We start from the raw sequence: 20015 nt of genomic DNA on the forward strand, positions 1-20015 counted from the left end.
TTTTTTTTTTTTTTTTTTTGAGATGGGGTCTTGCTCTGTCACCCAGGCTGGAGTGCAGTGGTGCAATCTTGGTTCGCTGCATCACTGCAACCTCCGCCTCCCAAGTTCAAGAGATATTCCTGCCTCAGTCTCCTGAGTAGCTGGGATTGTGGGCACGCACCACCACCACACCCAGTTAATTTCTGTATTTTTAGTAGAGCCAGGATTTCACCATGTTGGTCAGGCTGGTCTTGAACTCCTGACCTCGTGATCTGCCCACTCAGCCTCCTAGTTTGATGGTTTGTCTACTTGACAATAATTTCAATGAATTTGTTTTAAAATATTTTACATTTTCACCTTGTTAGCCCAAATTGCTAAGATTTTGCTGTATTTAGTAATTTTGAGGGGGAATGTTTTTCTTTCTCCTAGACTGTAGACTATTTTTAGTGGAAAATGGCTGCTGAGTGTGTGGAAAGAGTATACAAGATTTCAGTGGGAAGATACTACAATCATTTGAAATTCTCCATTGCTGGAAAATTCTCAAATTAGGCTTATGAAGGCAATTTGATTTAGCAAGCAGCTTATTGGACCAAGCAAAAGCTTCTCAGCAGGGATGGAATTTGGACTGCACTTGTCCCTGGTTCTCACCTTCCTGAGCAGCAGCGCATCTGCGGTGTCCCAGGTGATGCCCCGACAGGCCTTGAAGCTTGTCTTCCAGAAAAGCCTTCATTTCAGGGTCATAATTCCAGGAAGCATGCCCATGAAACACTCATGAGGAGGAACTGGGCTGCCAATTAATGACTTCTCACTGCTCCATCAACATAAATATTACCAAATCTAAGATCAGATGGGATTATAAACCTCAGAGGAGTTTACAAGCCTTTGCTTGATCATATATATTAACTCAGAACCAAAATGTCTTGGGCTTCTGTTATCCTATATTGTAATTATTAAGAAAAGTTTAGTGCCTTAATTAAGGTTTTATATGCAGTGGTTTCAGGTGGGTAGGAGACAGACTTGGAATTTGAGGATGTGTATCTATGGGTTTATTTTACTGTTCTAAAATCTAAAATCTCTCTGATCCCTAGTCTCTCTCTGTTCTCTTGGGCTATTTGTATAATTGTAACTGGAATTCCTTGGCTTCCAGAAAAGGTGTAATTTCTGCTTTATGGTCCAGCAGAAACCTTGCCATTGCTTAAACAACTTTTCTCTTTGCAGCTAGAACTGTTTCACAAAGCTGTATGGTTCCACGATGCCTCTTGAAAACATGCAAGGTGTTTATGACATAAAAGAAGTAACTTATTAAAGAGAGCCCTAGTGGAGCTGTTGTAATGAGGTGAAGATTTCTCTAGAGTTCTGTTGTCTGTCTGATAACAACAGGAAACATTTTTCTAAACAAGCAGGTTTAAAATCTCCACGAGTGTTATGCTATTAAATCATAGCATTTTTACTTCTCCCTACCTAGCTCAATCAGCAGTGGCTGTGACTGTTGTTTTACTGAAATAAAACCTGCCACCCAAAAAATTCTCCCAACATAGGCCCTTGCTTTAAATCTCCGTGGGGAGGCTTGAAGATTTAAAACAATTCTCAAACTTACTCAGGAAGTGAAACAACTAGAAATCACAGTGCTTCCCTCTTCCTGCTCCCAAATGTGAAGAAATACTGGCTTATTGAGATAAAAGTTGGCATAAGTCAAAAAGAATCTTAGAATAAAGTCTGATATACACTATTGGTAGCAGTAGCAAAGTATAAGAAAAATTGGTAACATAAAAGATGATTACTGAGAAATTTCAATTTATTAACTTATTTTTTATTCCTCTATTAATCTGGGAAAAGATGACCATTTTTTAATTTTACTGATGGAATACCTACCTGGTCTGAGTTTTTGAAACATCAGTGTTCCAAGGGAGCATAATTTGATGGTTACTGGCACAAAATCATATTGGCTGTATAGCGGTCTAGGAATACTTCTATGAAATTAATGATAATACAGTGATTGTGTCCTTGGACACTGTATTCAAAGAGTTTATACTGATGGTTAGCAGAGAGTTGAGGCCCAGAGAAATCTGACAGCAGGATCCTTATATTGACTTCATTCATGGCTTAGGGGAGAAGTGGCTGACATTTAGACCTGAGGCTGTCACTCTAGAGTCATCCCACAGTGAGGGAGGAGCTGGCCTGCCAGCACGTGTTGGTGTCATGCCTGTTTCATGCTGAGAGAACAGCATCACTGCTAATTCAAACAATAGAGATGATTACCAAGGCAGTGGCTTGAGAAGCAATACATACCGACACCGGAGGGGAAAGGGCTATTTATTTAGAAAAGTTCACCATCAAATCACTGGACAGGATAAACAACTCATGGAGAAAATCAACACTTACTACAATCAAAGGGGAATCTATTGTAATTTGCTGGTTTCCCTAGGCACTCTCACTGTGATGTTGAACAAAACTCTCTCAAATATTTCCCACTGGATTAGCAACCGTGATTATGAGGAAAAAAAAAATCCATCTTTTTGTTGTTGTTAATACCCCTTTCCACATTTTACTGAATATATGTAAGCATAATACAGTGTAACTGATGTTAGCGAGGCACCAATTTAGCATTAATTTCTCTGGATGGAAATATGAGCCATATGTTTATGTTAGTAATGGCAACACTAGGCAACTGAATCCTTTCTGAGCAAATTGATATATTTTCATCTAACAGGGAGAGTTCTGAGATCTTGTATTCATTTTGGAAGCATCAGCAGCTTTCAGTACAGAGTTTTCTAATCTTATTTTATTTAATTTCTCTACCGGTCTGACTCTGATTAGAGGTTCAAATAAAATGGTGATTCTTCTATGCCTTGATTCTGTTAAAATATTCCTTGTCTCTTGCCCTGAGCAGCAGTAACTGCAAGTAAATTAATTGTTACAAAGTTGTAGCAGAGCAGCACTAGGATTCTTTGAGGTGGCTATTATACTTGATTTCCAGATGGTTGAGGTTTTTCTTTTTTAATATACTCAACCTCACTTCATAAATACATTTTCACAAGGGTACAGAAATCCAGCAGGGAAGCACATCTTTCCAAGTGCTCTCAAATGCACGTAAACAGCTTCCATGTTGGAAGCCAGCAGGGGGTATGTAAAACAAAATGAGTTAAAAAAAAATTGCACATAGAGTAATTTTAATCCATTCCATTTTTAAATACCACAATAAATTTAATTTTCACAATAAATTAAATAGCCATATTCAGTTTACAAAATAGAATTACTTAGTGTGAAACCAGTATTTACAACAATATACATTATGTACATGACATTTCTCTCTGTTGACATACAACGTGGAAGTAAAAGGACTTGACTTTCCAACGTGTGATCGACATGCTATAAGTGACACCGTGGTCCATACGAGAAAACAATAGTGCAAAATCACCATAGGAACTTTGGACAATGTCAATTTTATGAGATAAGACATTCTTTTAAATAATAAGAAAATAGCATTTTCTGTTTTCATGGCACCAATTCAGCATCTGAATTAAAGAGCCAGCTTTCCCTTAGGAAAAAAAAAAATGCATCACTGGATCCTCTACTTCCTGAAGCTTCGCAGCCATTGGTACATTTTCACACATTTATCTTTTGGCTTAAATCTATGAAAATGGTGGGTGACAAATTCTGAATCAAAGGAAGACTAACTCTTTGAGAATAGCTGAAGTCACTTTCCCCCCATACCACCACCTCTTCTTTTTTGTAAATAGCTTAAAAGATGTGACTATGCAGACAGCATTTTTTTTTTTTTTTTGTAAATTTTCAGTAGAAAAAGAACTGATCTTATATTTGGTCACACACTGCATATGTACAAGTATACATGGAAAAATGACGTGGATAGCTCTGCCTAGGAAAAGTGCATATTTTAATCTACAGGAGACATTGTGTGTCTCCAGGCACAACACACAGTGTTGTATGACATATTATTTTAGGGCCAGTTCAATGTCCTTCCAGTGATCTGGTAAAATTTTTGATTAAAAGGATGAAAGAATTTGCGTAATTTGGTAATGACAGAGGGGTCCACCTCTGGATGAATGCGCCCCTTGCTGCCCGCCAGGCACTTATTAAAGATAATATTAAACCGCAAGCAGTAAAACCCTCTGGTAGCATTGAAGTATAAATTGTATTGACTTATCCTTGGAGGCAGATTTAGGAACTTCTCCACGAGCTGAAGTTCTGGCAGAGGTTCTGTGATGAGGCGATCTCCATCGACGACATGAAATTGCTCAATTGGAAAGTATTTCAACCACCTTTCCAGATGTTTGGTGTAGATGCTGGTTCTTACTGCTTTATATTTTGTGTTCACTTCACATGTATTAGGGTCTATGGCCAGCTTCTCAAACTTGTAATACGTTTTGTTTTTCCTCTCCTTCCCCTCTAGCACCTGAGTATAATCAGAAATAGCTCTCGTGGTTGGCTCCCTGACAATGATCAACAACTTGATGGATGAGTTCATTTTGTAAATCCTTTCTGGAACCTCCTCCGTGATAAAATATGCTGGGCTCTTTTCAATTGTGATTTGCTGAGGGTAGGAAAAAGGCATCTTTTTCCTATACCACTCAATGCCCTTACCATAATTCTCATCATTATCAAAAAAGTGGATTTCTTGAGAAGCTTTGACCACTGCCGGATGTAGGTTCAGCATTTCAAGCAGCGCCCTTGTGCCTCCTTTCCTCACTCCAATGATAATGGCCTTGGGGAGCTGCTGGACCAGGTCATGGAGGCGAACCTGCTCCTTGGAAGCATTGCCCTTCCGGAACTCGTGTAGCAGGCCACGCTTAAACTGCAGGGCGCGGAGTGGGAATTCAGCCTGGCTGCGGGCACCACCCAGTCGACCTTCAATGGGGCAAATGGGTTGTAGCCTGCAAGCAAGACAGAGACACTTTCAGCTCATTGCAGCTAACTTCTCATTTTCCTGGTTCCCCAGTCAGACCAAGACTTTAAATGCATAAATAAAGCCATTGATTCCCAGCCTGCTGCAATCCATAATGAACATATGTTCGGGAAATTTTATTTTAAGCAACCATGTATTAAATGGAGCACACATAATTGATGAGATTTTTTTATTAGTGCTCCTTAAAATTTTTTATTCCCCAAGCACTTAATTGACTATGGTGCGTACCTCTGTTCACAGTACAGGATAGACAAGTGACACCAGCCATACTAATAGCTTTTTAACAGCTCACCAGTTAAAATCATTAAGAAAAAGTGAAAGGCAGGAGATTATAATCTTCAGCTGGGAGGTGGAAGGGTAGCAGGGAGGCCATGTGTTTCACGTTTCATGTGGTATTATTTTCTTGCAGCTCGGCAGCACTCACATGGCTCTTGAAACTCTTTGAGATATAATCTGAAAGGAGGTCCCAGTTTCTGCTCTGGGCTTTTTGCATCATCAACCTACAAAATTCCAATCTTGGAACTTGCTGAGCTTTTCATTCTGAGACTCTCTGCCCTTGGCCTTGAGGATAGCCAGAAGATTATTATATTTCTTCTGCCTCTCTTTCTATCTAAAGAGGTCAGGATTACATTTCCACTTTGCTGAATATAGGATCAAACTCAATTGCCATCAGCAAGTGCTGTATATCACCAACCACACTTGGGACCAGGCATCAACAAGACCTTGACAGGGCCAGAAACCTCAAGCCCTCATTGCCAAGCCCATTAAAATCAGGAACTCAAGCTCATAAAGGAAGGAATGCAATGGATATAGCCAGAAAGGAGGATTTTCACTTCAATATTGTCCTGAATAGTGAACGACCATCTCTGCTTTTCTCAGGGAGAAAGATGTGGTAACAGTCACAATGATAGTAGACAATGGTGACCGTTTAATTTGTCATGGCTAATATATATGGTTAGCAAATTGAGTTTCCTTTTAGGTATAGTCTGAATTGAACTGAAATTCATTATACTTTCCCTAGGTTGATCTGTGAGGGCATTTTAGCCTTCTTGGTAAAAGGAGTTAATATCAATCAAAAAGGCTGTTAAACCAATTGTTACACCTGAAAGCTTCCAATTATTCTAATAATTTGGAGTTTGTATCTCCCCCTCTGTGGCAATGAGGCTGTTGCTTGCTTTTCCCAAGAGACTGTATGGCATCTTTCTTGTTTTCTGAGATGAGAAACAACCTCAAGATCATGCCCAGTGATATGGTTTGGCTCTGTGTTCCCACCCAAATCTCATCCGGAATTGTAATCCCCACACGTCAGAGGAAGGGCTTGATGGGACGTGACTGGATTATGGGGGTGTATTTCCCCCTTGTTTTCATGATAGTGAGTTCTCATGAGATTTGATGGTTTAAAATTGTGTGGCACCTCCCCCTGCAAGCTCTCTCTCTCTCCTGCCACCATGTAAGACGTGCCTTGCTTCTTCTTTGCCTTCTGCCATGATTGTAAGTTTTCTGAGCCTTCCCCAGCCATGCAGAACTGTGCGCCAATTAAACCTTTTTTCTTTATAAATTACCTAGTCTCAGGTATGTCTTTATAGCAGTGTGAAAATGGACTAATACACCCAACCTGTTCTGCAGAATTGAGGAGCATGGTCTTGGTCTGTGTCGTTTAAACTACTATCTATCATATTGCTTAAGGAGAAATATAAATGTATATTACTTTTCGTGATGTTTCCTTTCATGATTTTTAAAACAATTCATGCTCATTGTGGAAAGTGTGAAAATATAGAGAACTTTTTTTTTTCTTTTTTTTTTTGAGATGGAGTCTTGGTCTGTTGCCCAGGCTGGAGTGCAATGGCACGATCTTGGCTCACTGCAATCTCCGTCTCCTGGTTCAAGAGATTCTCCTGCCTTGGCCTCCTGAGTAGCTGGGATTACAGACATGTGCCAACCATGCCCAGCTAATTTTTATATTTTTAGTAGAGATGAGGTTTCACCATGTTGACCAGGCTGGTCTTGAACTCCTGACCTTGTGATTTGCCTGCCTCGGCCTCCCAAAGTGCTGGGATTACAGACATGAGCCACTGAGCCTGACCTAGACAGCTTTTAAAAAACAGGATTTAACCCAGTTAATAGTTTAGACAAGCATGAATTTTTACACTTGTTAATGAGATTAATGTACTAGGGCTTTAAATAGAGGATATAAAATTATCAATAGATACATAGGCAAAGATGCTTTTAATTGTGACACTGATTGGAATATTACAAGTTCATCCTTCAGTTCTTCTTGGGTTCCGGTTGAGAATTAAGCTCTAATTCCATAAGGCATCCATTGATGGATTTCTGTTCTAAGCACCTGGAATGATGTCAGTACCATCCTTGCAAGAATTGAGGAAACAGTCACTCAAATTCTCTTTTATAGGATTTAATTCTCTCATAGTACGCTGGCTGAGAGTGGCTGACATAGATAGTCTCTGCTTTGTTTGAGGTCAAATGGAATTTCCCTACTTGTAGAAAGGGTCATTTTTCTTCTTTACTTCCTTCCTTTTTCTACCTTCTACCCTGGGAGATCACACCCTGCAGAACAGTCACCTTTTGGACTCCCTAACTCAAGATAGGATGTAAAAATATGAGAAAATATCATATTCTTTCCCACTTCTGACAGCATAGATTCTGAGTGTGGGTCCCAGACTGAAAAATCATATAGGTTTAGGATCGGAAGGGATGGGAGAAGTAACATCTGCCTCCCTCCCAGAAAGCAGGGTCTTCAGTTAGTGGAGGGTGGGCCTAAATAAGCCTGTGTTACCTTCAGACATAATCTCAAAGTCTCAAGTGAGAGGCTTTTAGAAAGCCCACCAAACAATTCAATTCCAAATAAAAGCTATCCCCTTAGAGACTAGAGACAGAGTTAAAAAAATGAAAAGAATCGTCAACTAAATAATAACGCATTAGTGATCATTAGATCAATTACTAAGTAAAAGATAAATGATTGGAAGCTAATTAAAGGTCAGTTGGGAAGGGCTGGATATAAAAGTTCCATTACAGAGGTAGGCCAATGGCACCACCTCAAGGCTTCTCATTAATCATCAAGTGCTACTTTAGGAAACTGCTGGAAGTCGGTGAGAAGCTCTGATTACACTTCAGGTAGGTAACAACTAGTGAGTGGGACAATTACTCAGCAATTTTGAATTGAGAAGCATCAAAGGAGTTCACTTTACCAGTCAAAATGACAGCAACTGAAGGAAAACAAGGACCACTGCTATGTTATTTCTAAATATCTAAGTGATAAGGTCTACAGATTAGCTTAAACTTTGGAAGGAAAAGAAAACTGAAAGGAAGAGATTTTCATTTTTAAGTTTGTATGTGTTTTCATTGATGGTGAGAACTGAACTCATGGAGAACATACTTCAGTCTTTCCAGTGCAAGAATTAATTTTAAAGGGCCGGCCAGGCACAGTGGTTCATGCCTGTAATCCCAGTACTTTGGGAGGCTGAGGCGGGTGGATCTCCTAAGGTCAGGAGTTCAAAACCTGCCTGGCCAACATGGCGAAACCCTGTCTCTACTAACAATACAAAATTAGCTAGGTGTGGTGGTGCATGCCTGTAATCACAGCTACTTGGGAGGCTGAGGCAGAATAGCTTGAACATGGGAGGAGGAGGTTGCAGTGAGCCGAGATTACGCCATTGCACTCTAGCCTGGGCAACAAGAGCGAAACTCCAACTCAAAAAAAAACATTTTTTTTTGAAGGGCAAAAAAGGAAGCTTCACATTTCAGAAATTAACTTCTCTGTTCTTGCCCATTAGACTAGACACAGAACACACCAGAAATATTTAATGTGAAGCCAGCTGATGTTGCTGGGACTTCTGCAAGTTCAATACCTCTCAACTGTTTGTCTATTTAGAGCTAAGACCTAGCACTGTAATTTTCTCTCCATGGATTTCCCATTGCTTTCTGGGCAATTATTCTGAGCAACAACCTCCTTGTCTGGTGCATTCAGCCCCTGAAAACCAGAGCTAATTAGCATAGTTAAAACTCCCCACGCCTGCAGCCATCTTTCCAGGGCAATGGATTGCAAACTTGATGAGCTCCTTTAGAGACTCATACATAATTTTAATGCTCCTGATGGCACATTAAGTGTCCACTCATAAATTTCAAAAGGAAGATCCATAGATACATCATCACTGTTTTGCTACAGCTAGAGGTCAACACCAGATGCATGCAGACCACACTGAGCTCTAGTAAATGACAGTTTTACTGTACACAGCTTTATCTCTTCCCTGAAAACAAGTGTCAATGCACACGGAATACAAATGGTTCCTGACAGAACATCTTGGTTTGAGCAACTTGGATCTCTCTCTTTTAATGGCTCAATAAATCAAAATCAATACTGCAGAAAAGCATGTTTCCTGGGAATTTTGAGGGAGAAAAACAAGTGGATAGACTTAAAATTATGTCCTAAATAAGTTTACATCAAGACTTAAAGTCACAGGGGTATAAGCATGTGTTTCAGCACCCACCTATCCAAGCTCCCAACTCTGGCGACTAGATACAGGAGACTCCCAACCGCAAGGCTTCCCAGCACCAGGAGCTTCTGTCTCAGCCACGCCTGCTGTTTGAATAGCATGGCCCTCCATCAACCTTCAGGACTGCTGCAGCCTGCGATAGAAGGACTCATCAGCAGTCATCTCTTAGAGGCTCTGTTGGTTGTCACAGAGCTAAGCAGAGGTGGAAGACAGGTGATAAGCGACACTGCACAAAGAGCAGATCCCACACCAACTCTGATAATTGTCATGATGTAACAGGTATTTAGCAAAACTTACCTTTCTTTTCCTGGCCCATGTTATAAGATCAAATACTAACTCTTGGGGGAAAGATGCTAACTAGACAGAACTTGTTACAAAATTGTCAAAGTAAATTAAGATGCATGTAACATATAGTGTGTGTGTGTGTGTGTGTATAAAATGATTCAAAGAATATGGATAGAATGAACAACATGGCCGGGCGCGATGGCTCAAGCCTGTAATTCCAGTACTTTGGGAGGCCAAGGCAGGTGGATCACCTGAGGTCAGGAGTTCAAGACCAGCCTGGTTAAGATGGTGAAACCTCATCTCTACCAAAAATGCAAAAATTAGCTGGGCGCAGTGGTGGGCACCTGTAATCCCAGCTGCTAGGGAGGCTGAGTCAGGAGAATCGCTTGAACCCGGGAGGCGGAGGTTGCAGTGAGCCGAGATCATGCCACTCCACTCTGGCCTGGGTGACAGAGAAGACCTGTCTCAAAAAAGAAAAAAAAATAAAAGAGCAACTTGAGGCTTACCAGCAGGGCAATCATAAACTCAAGGTTCTGCTTCAGAATAACAAGGTGAATTTGAAATCCCAGTTCATAAGTTATCATTTTGAGCATAGCAATGACATATTTTAATTACATATGTTTTTGTTTTGTTTTAGTTATGAGTAGAAGGGGGTGAAATCAAAGTGATACTTACTGAAGTTATCAGTGGTAAGTATCAGAATGTCACATGTTTGAGGACAATGGCCTTGGGGAACTTGATGCTTCCCTCCATGTCCTCTGCCCAGTCCTGGGTTCTGAAACATGTTCAGACTAGATGCTTTTGCTATGTGACCTCCCCTGGCTGTCAATGAATTTAGACAGGTTTGGTGATATTGGTCTCACTCTTAGATCATGAAAGAAGCTTACCTGGAAGCTCTGTTCTCATATACCTGAAATAAGGCCAGCTGAGGAGTCTAGGGCTTTACTAGTGCTGTTATTAAATTTTGGGGGAAAATGTAAACTCCCAATTCAGCCTTTCTTATTAAAAATAAATCCAATCTCCCTTTCAAGATAAGATTGTTTGCCTCTTATTGAAACTCCAAATAGTAACCCAAGAAGGAAGCTATATAGATAGAAATGAGTCATGGTTAGAAATTGTTTTGCTGCAATGATATCTCTGTATTGCTGTGTGAAGATTTTCCTTGTGCAGAAGGGATATACTAGGATTGAATGATTGATCTATTCATTCATTCATCGAGAAATCACTGAATTCCCAAAGCATTTTCCACTATTACACTAGGTTTATAGGAGATTCCAAAACAGATCCCTAAAGAGTTTTAGTCCTTAGAAAACTGATAATGTGATTAGGGAATCAGGAAACAACCAGAGAACAATCATGACCATGTATGAATAAGTGTTGGAAAAAGAAAATTCAGGAAAAGGTCAGAGAACGTGGGCATGGTAAAATTTTTTTGTGTATGTGGAATGTACTACGTGAATTGCTGAGGAGACGGTAGGAGGGCATCCTGAGAGGGAGAGATAAGACCAGTACTCATCCAACACATAGTTGACAAATACTTATGGAACATGTCTTATGTGCTAGATTCTGTACTGGGTACTATGGAGAATAGTGGCCGAATAAATAGACACGTTCTTGTCCTGTGGGAGTCCACAGTCTAGTGGAGAAGACAGGCATTAAGCCTACATACAGGATTCATGCATACTTACAAATTGTATTCAGTATGACAAAGGAAAGTTACAGGACCTAGTGAGAAAGAATAATAGGAAGAACCTACTTCAGTGCTTCCTGAAGAAGTAACACTTGGGGTGACACCTGGAGGAGGAGAAGCAAGGAGGCACGAGCGAGCAGAGGAACCAGCTCACATGAGGGATTGAGGAGGGAAAATGCTTGGCTTGTTTAAGAAGTGAAGGCAGGAAGGTGCGGCTGGAAAAAGGTAGAGGGAAAGAGAGAAAAGACTAAGAGCATAAGCAAAGAGAGAGCAAAGACAGGTAGGCTGGGTGAGCCTGTGGTTTTGGTGTAGCAGAGGTTGCCTTGTGTGTAGATAAAATGGGGAAGACAAAGAGAGTGAGGTTTCTTGAGGCTCACTGTGTAGCAAGGACATCGTCCAGGTGGTATTTCAGGAAATTCTCAAAAAGCCTATAAAGTAGATGGAGTTATTTCCATTTCATAGGTCAAGTGAAGCTCACGATTTTCTCCAACTTGCCTGTGATCACACAACTGACAGATAATGTGAAGACAAAGACAATTACCTACGTAATGTGATTCAGAGCTCCACTGAAAGAACCAATCTCCTGTCTACAGGTTGATGTCTGAAGTCCTCAGTTAGACCCACGTGCTTTGGGCTCTGATCTTTGTTGAAATGCAAATACTGCAGCAAGTTGCAGAACAGGGTGGCAGAAAGAAAACTGTGTTCAAGTCCCCCAATTAAATACTTCCCTTAGTAGCCCTACGGTTTTGAGGTTGGATTCTCTGGGGTTTCCTTTTCTTATCTGCAATATGAGGACCACCTCTGGTGTCCCCATTCCATAGTGCTGTAGGAAGAATGAAATGAGGTTTCTACAAGTGGCATTACTATACAAAGGTTTATTAGCTTGCCAGAGTAATGCAAAGGACTATGTGTCATCTGTTTCTTAGCATGAATGAATTTAGTGTGCATTCACAGATGAGGAGTGTGAGGGAATAAAGCTTGTCTGTGGCTGAGCTGCAAAGGGAAGGGATGGGAAAGACAAAGGAAAAATGTGCTTGCCCCATGACCCTTGCAAGGGTCTCCAGCCTCATACAGGGGGCCAATTCAGAGGAAGGCTAGGGAAGTTATCGACCTCCGCTGCTATTTAAACATAATGCCCACTCCCTCCTGCTTAAAACTATACTGCACAATGCTTCGTCCACTTTCACCAGCTCCTTGGTCCACCTATCTATTTTTAGCTCCAGTCCACCCATTCTTTAAGGTCTGGGCTATATCACAGTTCCTCTGGGAAGCCTTCTCCAGCTTCCAGTCCAGGATCATCACCCACCTCCACTAACTCTTGTTCTTGCAGTCAGAACCACAGTTAGGCATTTCATTGTGCATGAGTGTTTGATTAGTGTTAGCTGCTTCTTGGTGTGTATCATCATCATCTCCTAGCAATGGGCTAAACCTACTGACTGACTCAGAAGCACTAGAAAGCTTACGGAAGGGTACTAAGCCCAGAATCTGCTTTGCTGCACAGGCCAGTGATTCTCTATGGTAAGTCTGCAGAGCCTTTAAAACACACACACTTGCTACCACCCTCAGATATTCTGATTCAACGAGTGTGAATTAATTTTGTATTTATAAAACTAGAACAGGCTGGGTGTGGTGGCTCACGCCTGTAATCCCAACACTTTGGGAGGCCAAGGCGGGTGGATCACCAGCTTGGACAACATGGTGAAACCCCATCTCTACAAAAATACAAAAATTAGCCAGGCATGATGGCGGGTGCCTGTAATTCCAGCTACTCTGGAGGCTGAGGCAGGAGAATCACTTGAACCTGGGAGGTGGAGGTTGTAGTGAGCCGAGATCACGCCACTGCACTCCAGCCTGGGTGACAGAGCATGGCTCCGTCTCAAAACAAAACAAAACAAAATAAAAAAAAACACAAAAAAAGTAGAATAAAGTAATAAAGCTTATCGTTTTCTACCATCTTTTGTATCTTCAGCCACCAAGGTCAGTAAAAATTATTTCTCCTTAATTTCTTCTTGCTTTGTGCCGTGTAGGCACTTTGTGCCTCCCTTGTTCCTTAATATTTTGGTATGCTCTCCTCGTTCATCTCCCATGGCCCTGCATAGTACTATTAATCTTCCTAACATAAGTTATTTTGTCCCTCATCTATTTTTGGTTGTTCACTGGATCAAGTTCAATCGCTTCCTCTTGAAAGTCTGTGCCCTTCCTTCTGAGGTCCCAGTGCAGACAGTCAGCTTCTCACCCTCTTAAGTCACTCACTCCAGCCTCTGAGCCTGTCAGGTCAGTCCCTGCACTGTTCCCCATACGCCTTTTCTCTTATCTCTGTGCAATCATCAGCTTCCTTGCTGACCTGGGATATCTTTCCTATGTCTCCTCCTTCGAGACTTCCGGATCTTACTGGTGTCTTCCTAGGAAGTGATCTTGATCTCGGTGGATGTGGAGTTTAGGGGAAAAATCCCAATACACATTCCTTTGGTGGGTAGAAATGGGTCATGTCCATTGTATAAATAATTACAGGACCAAAGGATAATAGTTGGGCTCGGGAATAAAACTTCCAAGGCTTTTGCATGTAGGGGTGAGTGAAATTATAAAATGACCTAATCGTTAAACTGCTCAAGTTTAGCAGACAGGAAAAAGAAGAAAAACATGACAGAATGTGAAGCCTGCTGAAGAAGTAGTGCAAGATTTAGGAAACTATGATGAAAAAACTATCAGCATCCAATTACAATGCACAGGTCATCTGGTATATACTAGGCTATAAATCCAGTTTTTACCATAGAGGTTTTGCTCTGTGGGATTAGATACTACTGCCAGCCTAGCTTCTCTGTGCCTGAGATGCCTTAAATATGCCTGCTGAGGTTTTTTTCCTCTTCAGGAGACATGATTTCTCCAGCATTTTGTTCACAAGACTGGTCTGGCTCCCTACACCGCCCCCTCTGGTTACGGCAGGCCCAGTATGCATTGCAAGGTACCTTCCTATCTACTGTGACACTGAGAACTAATATTTTTACTGAAGATCTCAATTCATATGAGTGAGCCACTCATGGTGAAGTGGAAAGACCACTAGATTGGGAGTCAAAAGACCTTGGGTCACATTTTGGTTTGGTTTTATAATGGAAATTTTCTGAGTTTTGCTTTCCTCATCCATAAAATTATGATAACAATGTCTGTCTCACAGCATTCTTAAAATGTGAGCATGGAGTAAAACAGTAGGACAGAACTTGTGAACATTTGTGCATTGTGCAAAAATGAAGCATAATTAAAAGCTTCAGGAGGCAGATTAATTATTGCAAGGCATTTTCCAGAGGAAAATAAAGTAAATGCAGTTTTCATAAATAGTATACTTGAATTACGAAAATAGTATTTTAAGTATAAATAACTTTTAATGGAAATTCTTGTTAAGAATTAGAATGCTAATGCTGTATTTTTTGGTTCAAAGCAAGATGGTACATGAATACACACACACAGTCAATATTTCTCTTTCAGCTCTTCTTGAGCTGAAATCTCTTGGAATTGTTGAGAAATGAGGAGGCCAAGCCAGAAGTTTCTATTGAGGCTCTCCAGCAGATAGAAAGTGAAATCTCATTCTGTTTTGTAACCAGTCTCAAACTACGTCCTAAGAGACAATATCATAACAGCTCTGAATAAAACTTCCCCAGGGAAAACCAAAGATATCTGGTTAATTTAACTCCGAAAATGCCTCTTTGGTTTTCTATAACATTATAAAGCATTTGAATCTGCCAGGATGGTGTCTTAAAAGCTGGAGATTGTTGCTTTTGGTCTAGGAATATAAGACAAAGAGAAGGCACACCATTCGATCCTTATGGACAATGCTGTTAAATTGGGTAGAATGTTAACTGCTTCTCCAACCCTCAAATCCCATTCCTTTAGCTATGCCAGCTTTAATGGGCATTTTAATAACCTTTCCTCAAAGCAGTTATACTGGTAATGGGAAATTTATATAAAGTTTTTTAAAAAAGTTTATTATTTCTTTTATATAAAAAGTGGTTGAAGTCCTACAGTGACATTTAAGCTCCTCCTATCTCCAGTTTTTAATCTCTCAGTGTCTTTCATTTCGCCTGCCAAGAACAGCACAATTAGTTTCTTCAGACTCCTAAAGCTTTAACAGACACGGTATCTTGGCTGAACAAAGCAGAGTATTTAAATAACAGAGTATGTGGCCAGAAACGACAAATTGTAGAGACATCTGGCGGTTTCTCTAAAGCAGCACTAAGCAAAGAAAGAAATGAGTCCCCAGATGAAACAAAGAAATAAGGAGATTCAAAAATAATAATAATAAAGATGTATTCAAGTGCTGCTCAAAGGTTTGTAGACATGGTTACCACAAGCCCTTGGTACCAGTAAAAACAGTAAGAGGAACAATAGCAGCAAAGTTCATTAAAAACGACTGAACTTATACAGCAGAATTATTCCAAGGAAATCATAACCCTCTTTTGAGTATTAGTTCATTTATCCTGGGCAACAGCCTTATGAGGTGGACAGGAACTACATTTATTGAACACTAGGGTCTGTGTTACTTTCTTTTACATTTATTATCTCATATGATACAACAGACCTCTGTAATATTATCTTTTTTTTTTTTGTTTTATGGAAACTGAGCAGAGACATGAGTAGATTTTTTTTACCCAAGAGCTGTGGCTGGTAAATGCAGAAAGAGGATTTAAATTCAGAATTATCTGACCCCAAAGAACATGACCCTATGATTGCAGCACTAGTCACAGAGTTTGGATACTTACATGGGAGAATTTTTTTTTCTTTTTTTTTTGACAGAGTCTCGCTCTGTCGTCAGGCTGGATTGCAGTGGCACGATTTCGGCTCGCTGCAACCTCTGCCTCCTGGGTTCAAGCAATTCTCCTGCCTCAGCCTCCCGAGTAGCTGGGACTACAGGCGCTCACCACTATGCCTGGCTAATTTTTTTTTTTTTTGTATTTTAGTAGAGACAGGGGTTCACCATGTTGCCCAGGCTGGTCTCAAACTCCTGAGTTCAGGCAATCCACCAGGCTCGGTCTCCCAAAGTGCTAGGATTACAGGTATGAGCCACCACACCCGGCCCGTGGGAGACTTTCTAAAAAATAATAATTTCAATAGTTTTGGGGATACAGATGGTTATATGTTATCTTGTTATATGGATAAATCTTCTGGTGGAGATTTCTGAGATTTTAGGGCACTTGATATGTGAGCAGTGTACACTGTTCCCAATATGTAGTCTTTTATCCCTCATCCCCCTCCCTACCTTACCCTGGCCCAGTCCCCAAAGTCCATTCTATCACTCTTATGTCTTTGTGCCCTCACAGCTTAGCTTCTGGGAGATTCTTAATAAATATTTGTTCATTGACTGACAGCAAACAAAAAACACTTAACTCCACCCAAATTACCTGCCACTGAACCTTGAGTTAGAGGATGGGGAGACGGAAAAAAAAAGAAAAAAAAAAGAAAAAAAAAAGAAAAAGAGGAAAAATGTTTCCATAAAAGTCCAGGTAAAAGGGACCATTTAGGTTGTTTGAACCTGATGAAAGCAGGGAGAAAATACTAATAAGTAATGACAGTAGCAATTATAATGAAAGGTCATGTTTCCATAATTTACCAAGGGTTTTTCATATTCACCAAGCCACTTATAATTAAAACTGACCAGAATCATGCATACCTCACTTTTTCTCTCCATGACTCAACAACTATCTCTTAGAAAGATTTATAGTAGATGATCAAAATACCAGTAGGATTAGCTGCCACTTGTCACAGACTCAGATTCTTATGTGCTGGTCTTTGTAAGATCTTGATTAAATCTGTCTTTGCCCTCCCATTATCACTCAATCCCTACACACCCCTTCCCATAGCACTTCCTCTCAATATCTCAGTGAATGGCTCCCATCTGCCCCTCACCCATGCCAAAACCCAAGACCAGAAGTTGTCATTCTGGTCTCCACCCTGTCCCCATGTCCAATCAGCCAGTAAGATGCTACCTCCAGTACTGTTTATCCAGTACTGTTAGAATCCACCTGATTTCTGTCATCACTTGGGACAGACTTGGTTCAGGCCACTGTGTCTTTTAGACTACCTTATGAGCTGCCAAGTGGTATCCCTACTATCAGTTTTGTTCCTTCCTCAATTTATTCTTCATACTGATGTCAGAGTAATCTTTCTCAGTGGAAACTGGATCACATCATCTCCAGGCTTAATACCCTTTCATAGATGCCTATCATCCACAAGACCCCTTACTCCTTTCCACTGTAACTCCACATACCCCACCCAAAGCTTACATATACAAACTGCAATACACAGAACAACTTGCAGTTCTTTTGAATAAGCCATGGTCAGTTTTGCTTCAGGGCCTTTCTTCATAAGATTTCCATTGCTTGAAAACACCAACTCTGTGCTCTGTTTATCAGTTCTGTCAAATGGGATACCAATAACCTGCCCCACAGCACTGCTCTGAGGAGTAAATGGGCATGTGTTGTTTGGCTTATAGTATAAATGATAGACACGTCAACGGATGCTTGCTCTCCCTCCCAGGCCTTGGTTTAATTTCTATGTTTTAGATCTTAGGTTCTCACTGCTCTTAGGTTCCTTGGGAAAGTCTTTCTTCATCACTTAGGGCTGGCTTAGATGTTCTTCCTATATGGCACCACAGCAGTCTCTACTTAATTCTATTTAAGCCATATTGTAATTGTCTGTTTACCTGTGTGTAACTCTAACTAGATCAAATTCTGTGAGATTAAGAAGTATGTGTTGTGCATTACTGAGTTATCTCCAGCATTTAGAGTCATTGATACTCAGTAAATGATTGCTGTAATCCAATCAGTTAGATGAAATGAACTTTGAATGTCCTAAGATTATGGCATCTGGATACCACATCTCTTTAGATACCACTACTTTGTCTTTGTATACTACTTAGCATGTTTGCCAAGTGCTATCTGTGTATAAATGACCTTAGTTTTCTATCTTTTATTTTGAAAAAATTGAATACTCATATATCCTTTGCCTAGATTCACTGACTGTTAAGGTTTTGCCGTATCTGTTTTATTTGCCTCTATACAAACACATATTACTTTTATGGAACCATTAAAAATAAGTGGCAGATCTCAGCATTGCAGCATGTGAGAAGCCCCCACCTGACACATACATGTTGCCCTGTGATAGAAGTGGGGCAGTGGGCATCCTTGTCTCAAAGCCTAGGGAGGTGAAATGACCTGCTCAAAGCTTCAAACTGCTTAGTCTGGGGTTGTAAATAATTATATTAGGGCTTTCTACATTGCACCACTCTGCCTCTCTATGAAGTTCATGCAAAGTTGAAAATATTGCAGATTTTATTGGTAGAAATAAATGTATCCCTCATCTCTGTCTAAACTTTCAATCTGCAAATTCTGAGTTGAGTGTTTAAAAAGAAAAAAACCTTTGGCAGGGTGGTGACAAAAAATACTCTTAGGAGATTCTTGTCTTGTCTCCTATTACACTATTCTGAATTCCTTTTAAGAAAGAAAAAAATAGAAAAAGCTCTTTTTATATTTTAACACAGATGGTAGAGTCATGTGGTGATGCCCATCCACTGGCACGCTACAGCTGGCTCCTACTTTGCAAGCCAGTTGTTAAACTCATTATTAAAAATTAAAATTGTATTATATAACTTTATAATTAAGTAAAGCAAAGGTAATAAATTTGAAAAACTCCTTATTTCCTAATTATCTTACTCCATTTTACTATTATCTATGGTCTTGAGGTTAAGTCTGTTGCATCTGTACAATGGAATACTACACATCTCCTCCCAATTTCACATTTAGTGAATTCATCTTAGTAGCTTAAGATTTCATATTCAATCAATTCATCTTGGTAGCTTAAAATTGGCGATGAAGTGGACAGGAAGAATCAATATTGTGAAAATGGCCATACTGCCCAAGGTGATTTATAGATTCAATGCTATCCCTATCAAGCTACCAATGACTTTCTTCACAGAATTGGAAAAAACTACTGTCAATTTTATATGGAACCAAAAAAGAGCCCACATATCCAAGAAAATCCTAAGTAAAAAAAACAAAGCTGGAGGCATCATGCTACCTGACTTCAAACTATACTACAAGGCTATAGTAACCAAAACAGCATGGTACTAGTGCCGAAACAGATATACAGACTAATGGAACAGAACAGAGGCCTCAGAAATAATGCCACACATCTACAACCATCTGAGCTTTGACAAACCTGACAAAAACAAGAAATGGGGAAAGGATTCCCTATTTAATAAATGGTGCTGGGAAAACTGGCTAGCCATATGTAGACAGCTGAAACTGGATCCCTTCCTTACATCTTATACAAAAATTAACTCAAGATGGATTAAAGACTTAAATGTAAGACCTAAAACCATAAAAATCCTAGAGGAAAACCTAGGTGATACCATTCAGAACATAGGCATGGGCAAAGACTTCACGATGAAAACACGAAAAGTAATGGCAACAAAAGCCAAAATAGACAAATGGGATCTAATTAAACTAAAGAGCTTCTGCACAGCAAAAGAAACTATCATCAGAGTGAACAGGCAACCTACAGAATGGGAGAAAATTTTTGCAATCTACTCATCTGACAAAGGGCTAATATCCAGAATCTACAAAGAACTCAAACAAAT

General features: G+C 40.1%; 1 protein-coding gene across 3 annotated transcripts in view; it reads right to left on the reverse strand.

The window, feature by feature from the left end:
- Nucleotides 1-2265: 2265 nt before the first annotated feature.
- The window catches only part of HS3ST5 (heparan sulfate-glucosamine 3-sulfotransferase 5), a 292095-nt gene continuing 274345 nt past the window's right edge, over nucleotides 2266-20015 (reverse strand). For all 3 annotated transcript variants that reach the window (XM_017847128.1, XM_017847130.1, XM_017847129.1), the window contains 2 exons: nucleotides 9409-9547; nucleotides 2266-4871 (listed from right to left, as the gene is read on the reverse strand). In XM_017847128.1, the coding sequence (XP_017702617.1) occupies nucleotides 3938-4871; nucleotides 9409-9515 (1041 nt within the window). In that variant the 5' untranslated portion in view covers nucleotides 9516-9547 and the 3' untranslated portion in view covers nucleotides 2266-3937. The remainder of the gene's footprint in view (nucleotides 4872-9408; nucleotides 9548-20015) is intronic.

The sequence above is a fragment of the Rhinopithecus bieti genome, unplaced genomic scaffold (genome assembly GCF_001698545.2).
Source record: "Rhinopithecus bieti isolate Rb0 unplaced genomic scaffold, ASM169854v2 scaffold_26504, whole genome shotgun sequence".
Lineage (NCBI taxonomy): Eukaryota > Metazoa > Chordata > Mammalia > Primates > Cercopithecidae > Rhinopithecus > Rhinopithecus bieti.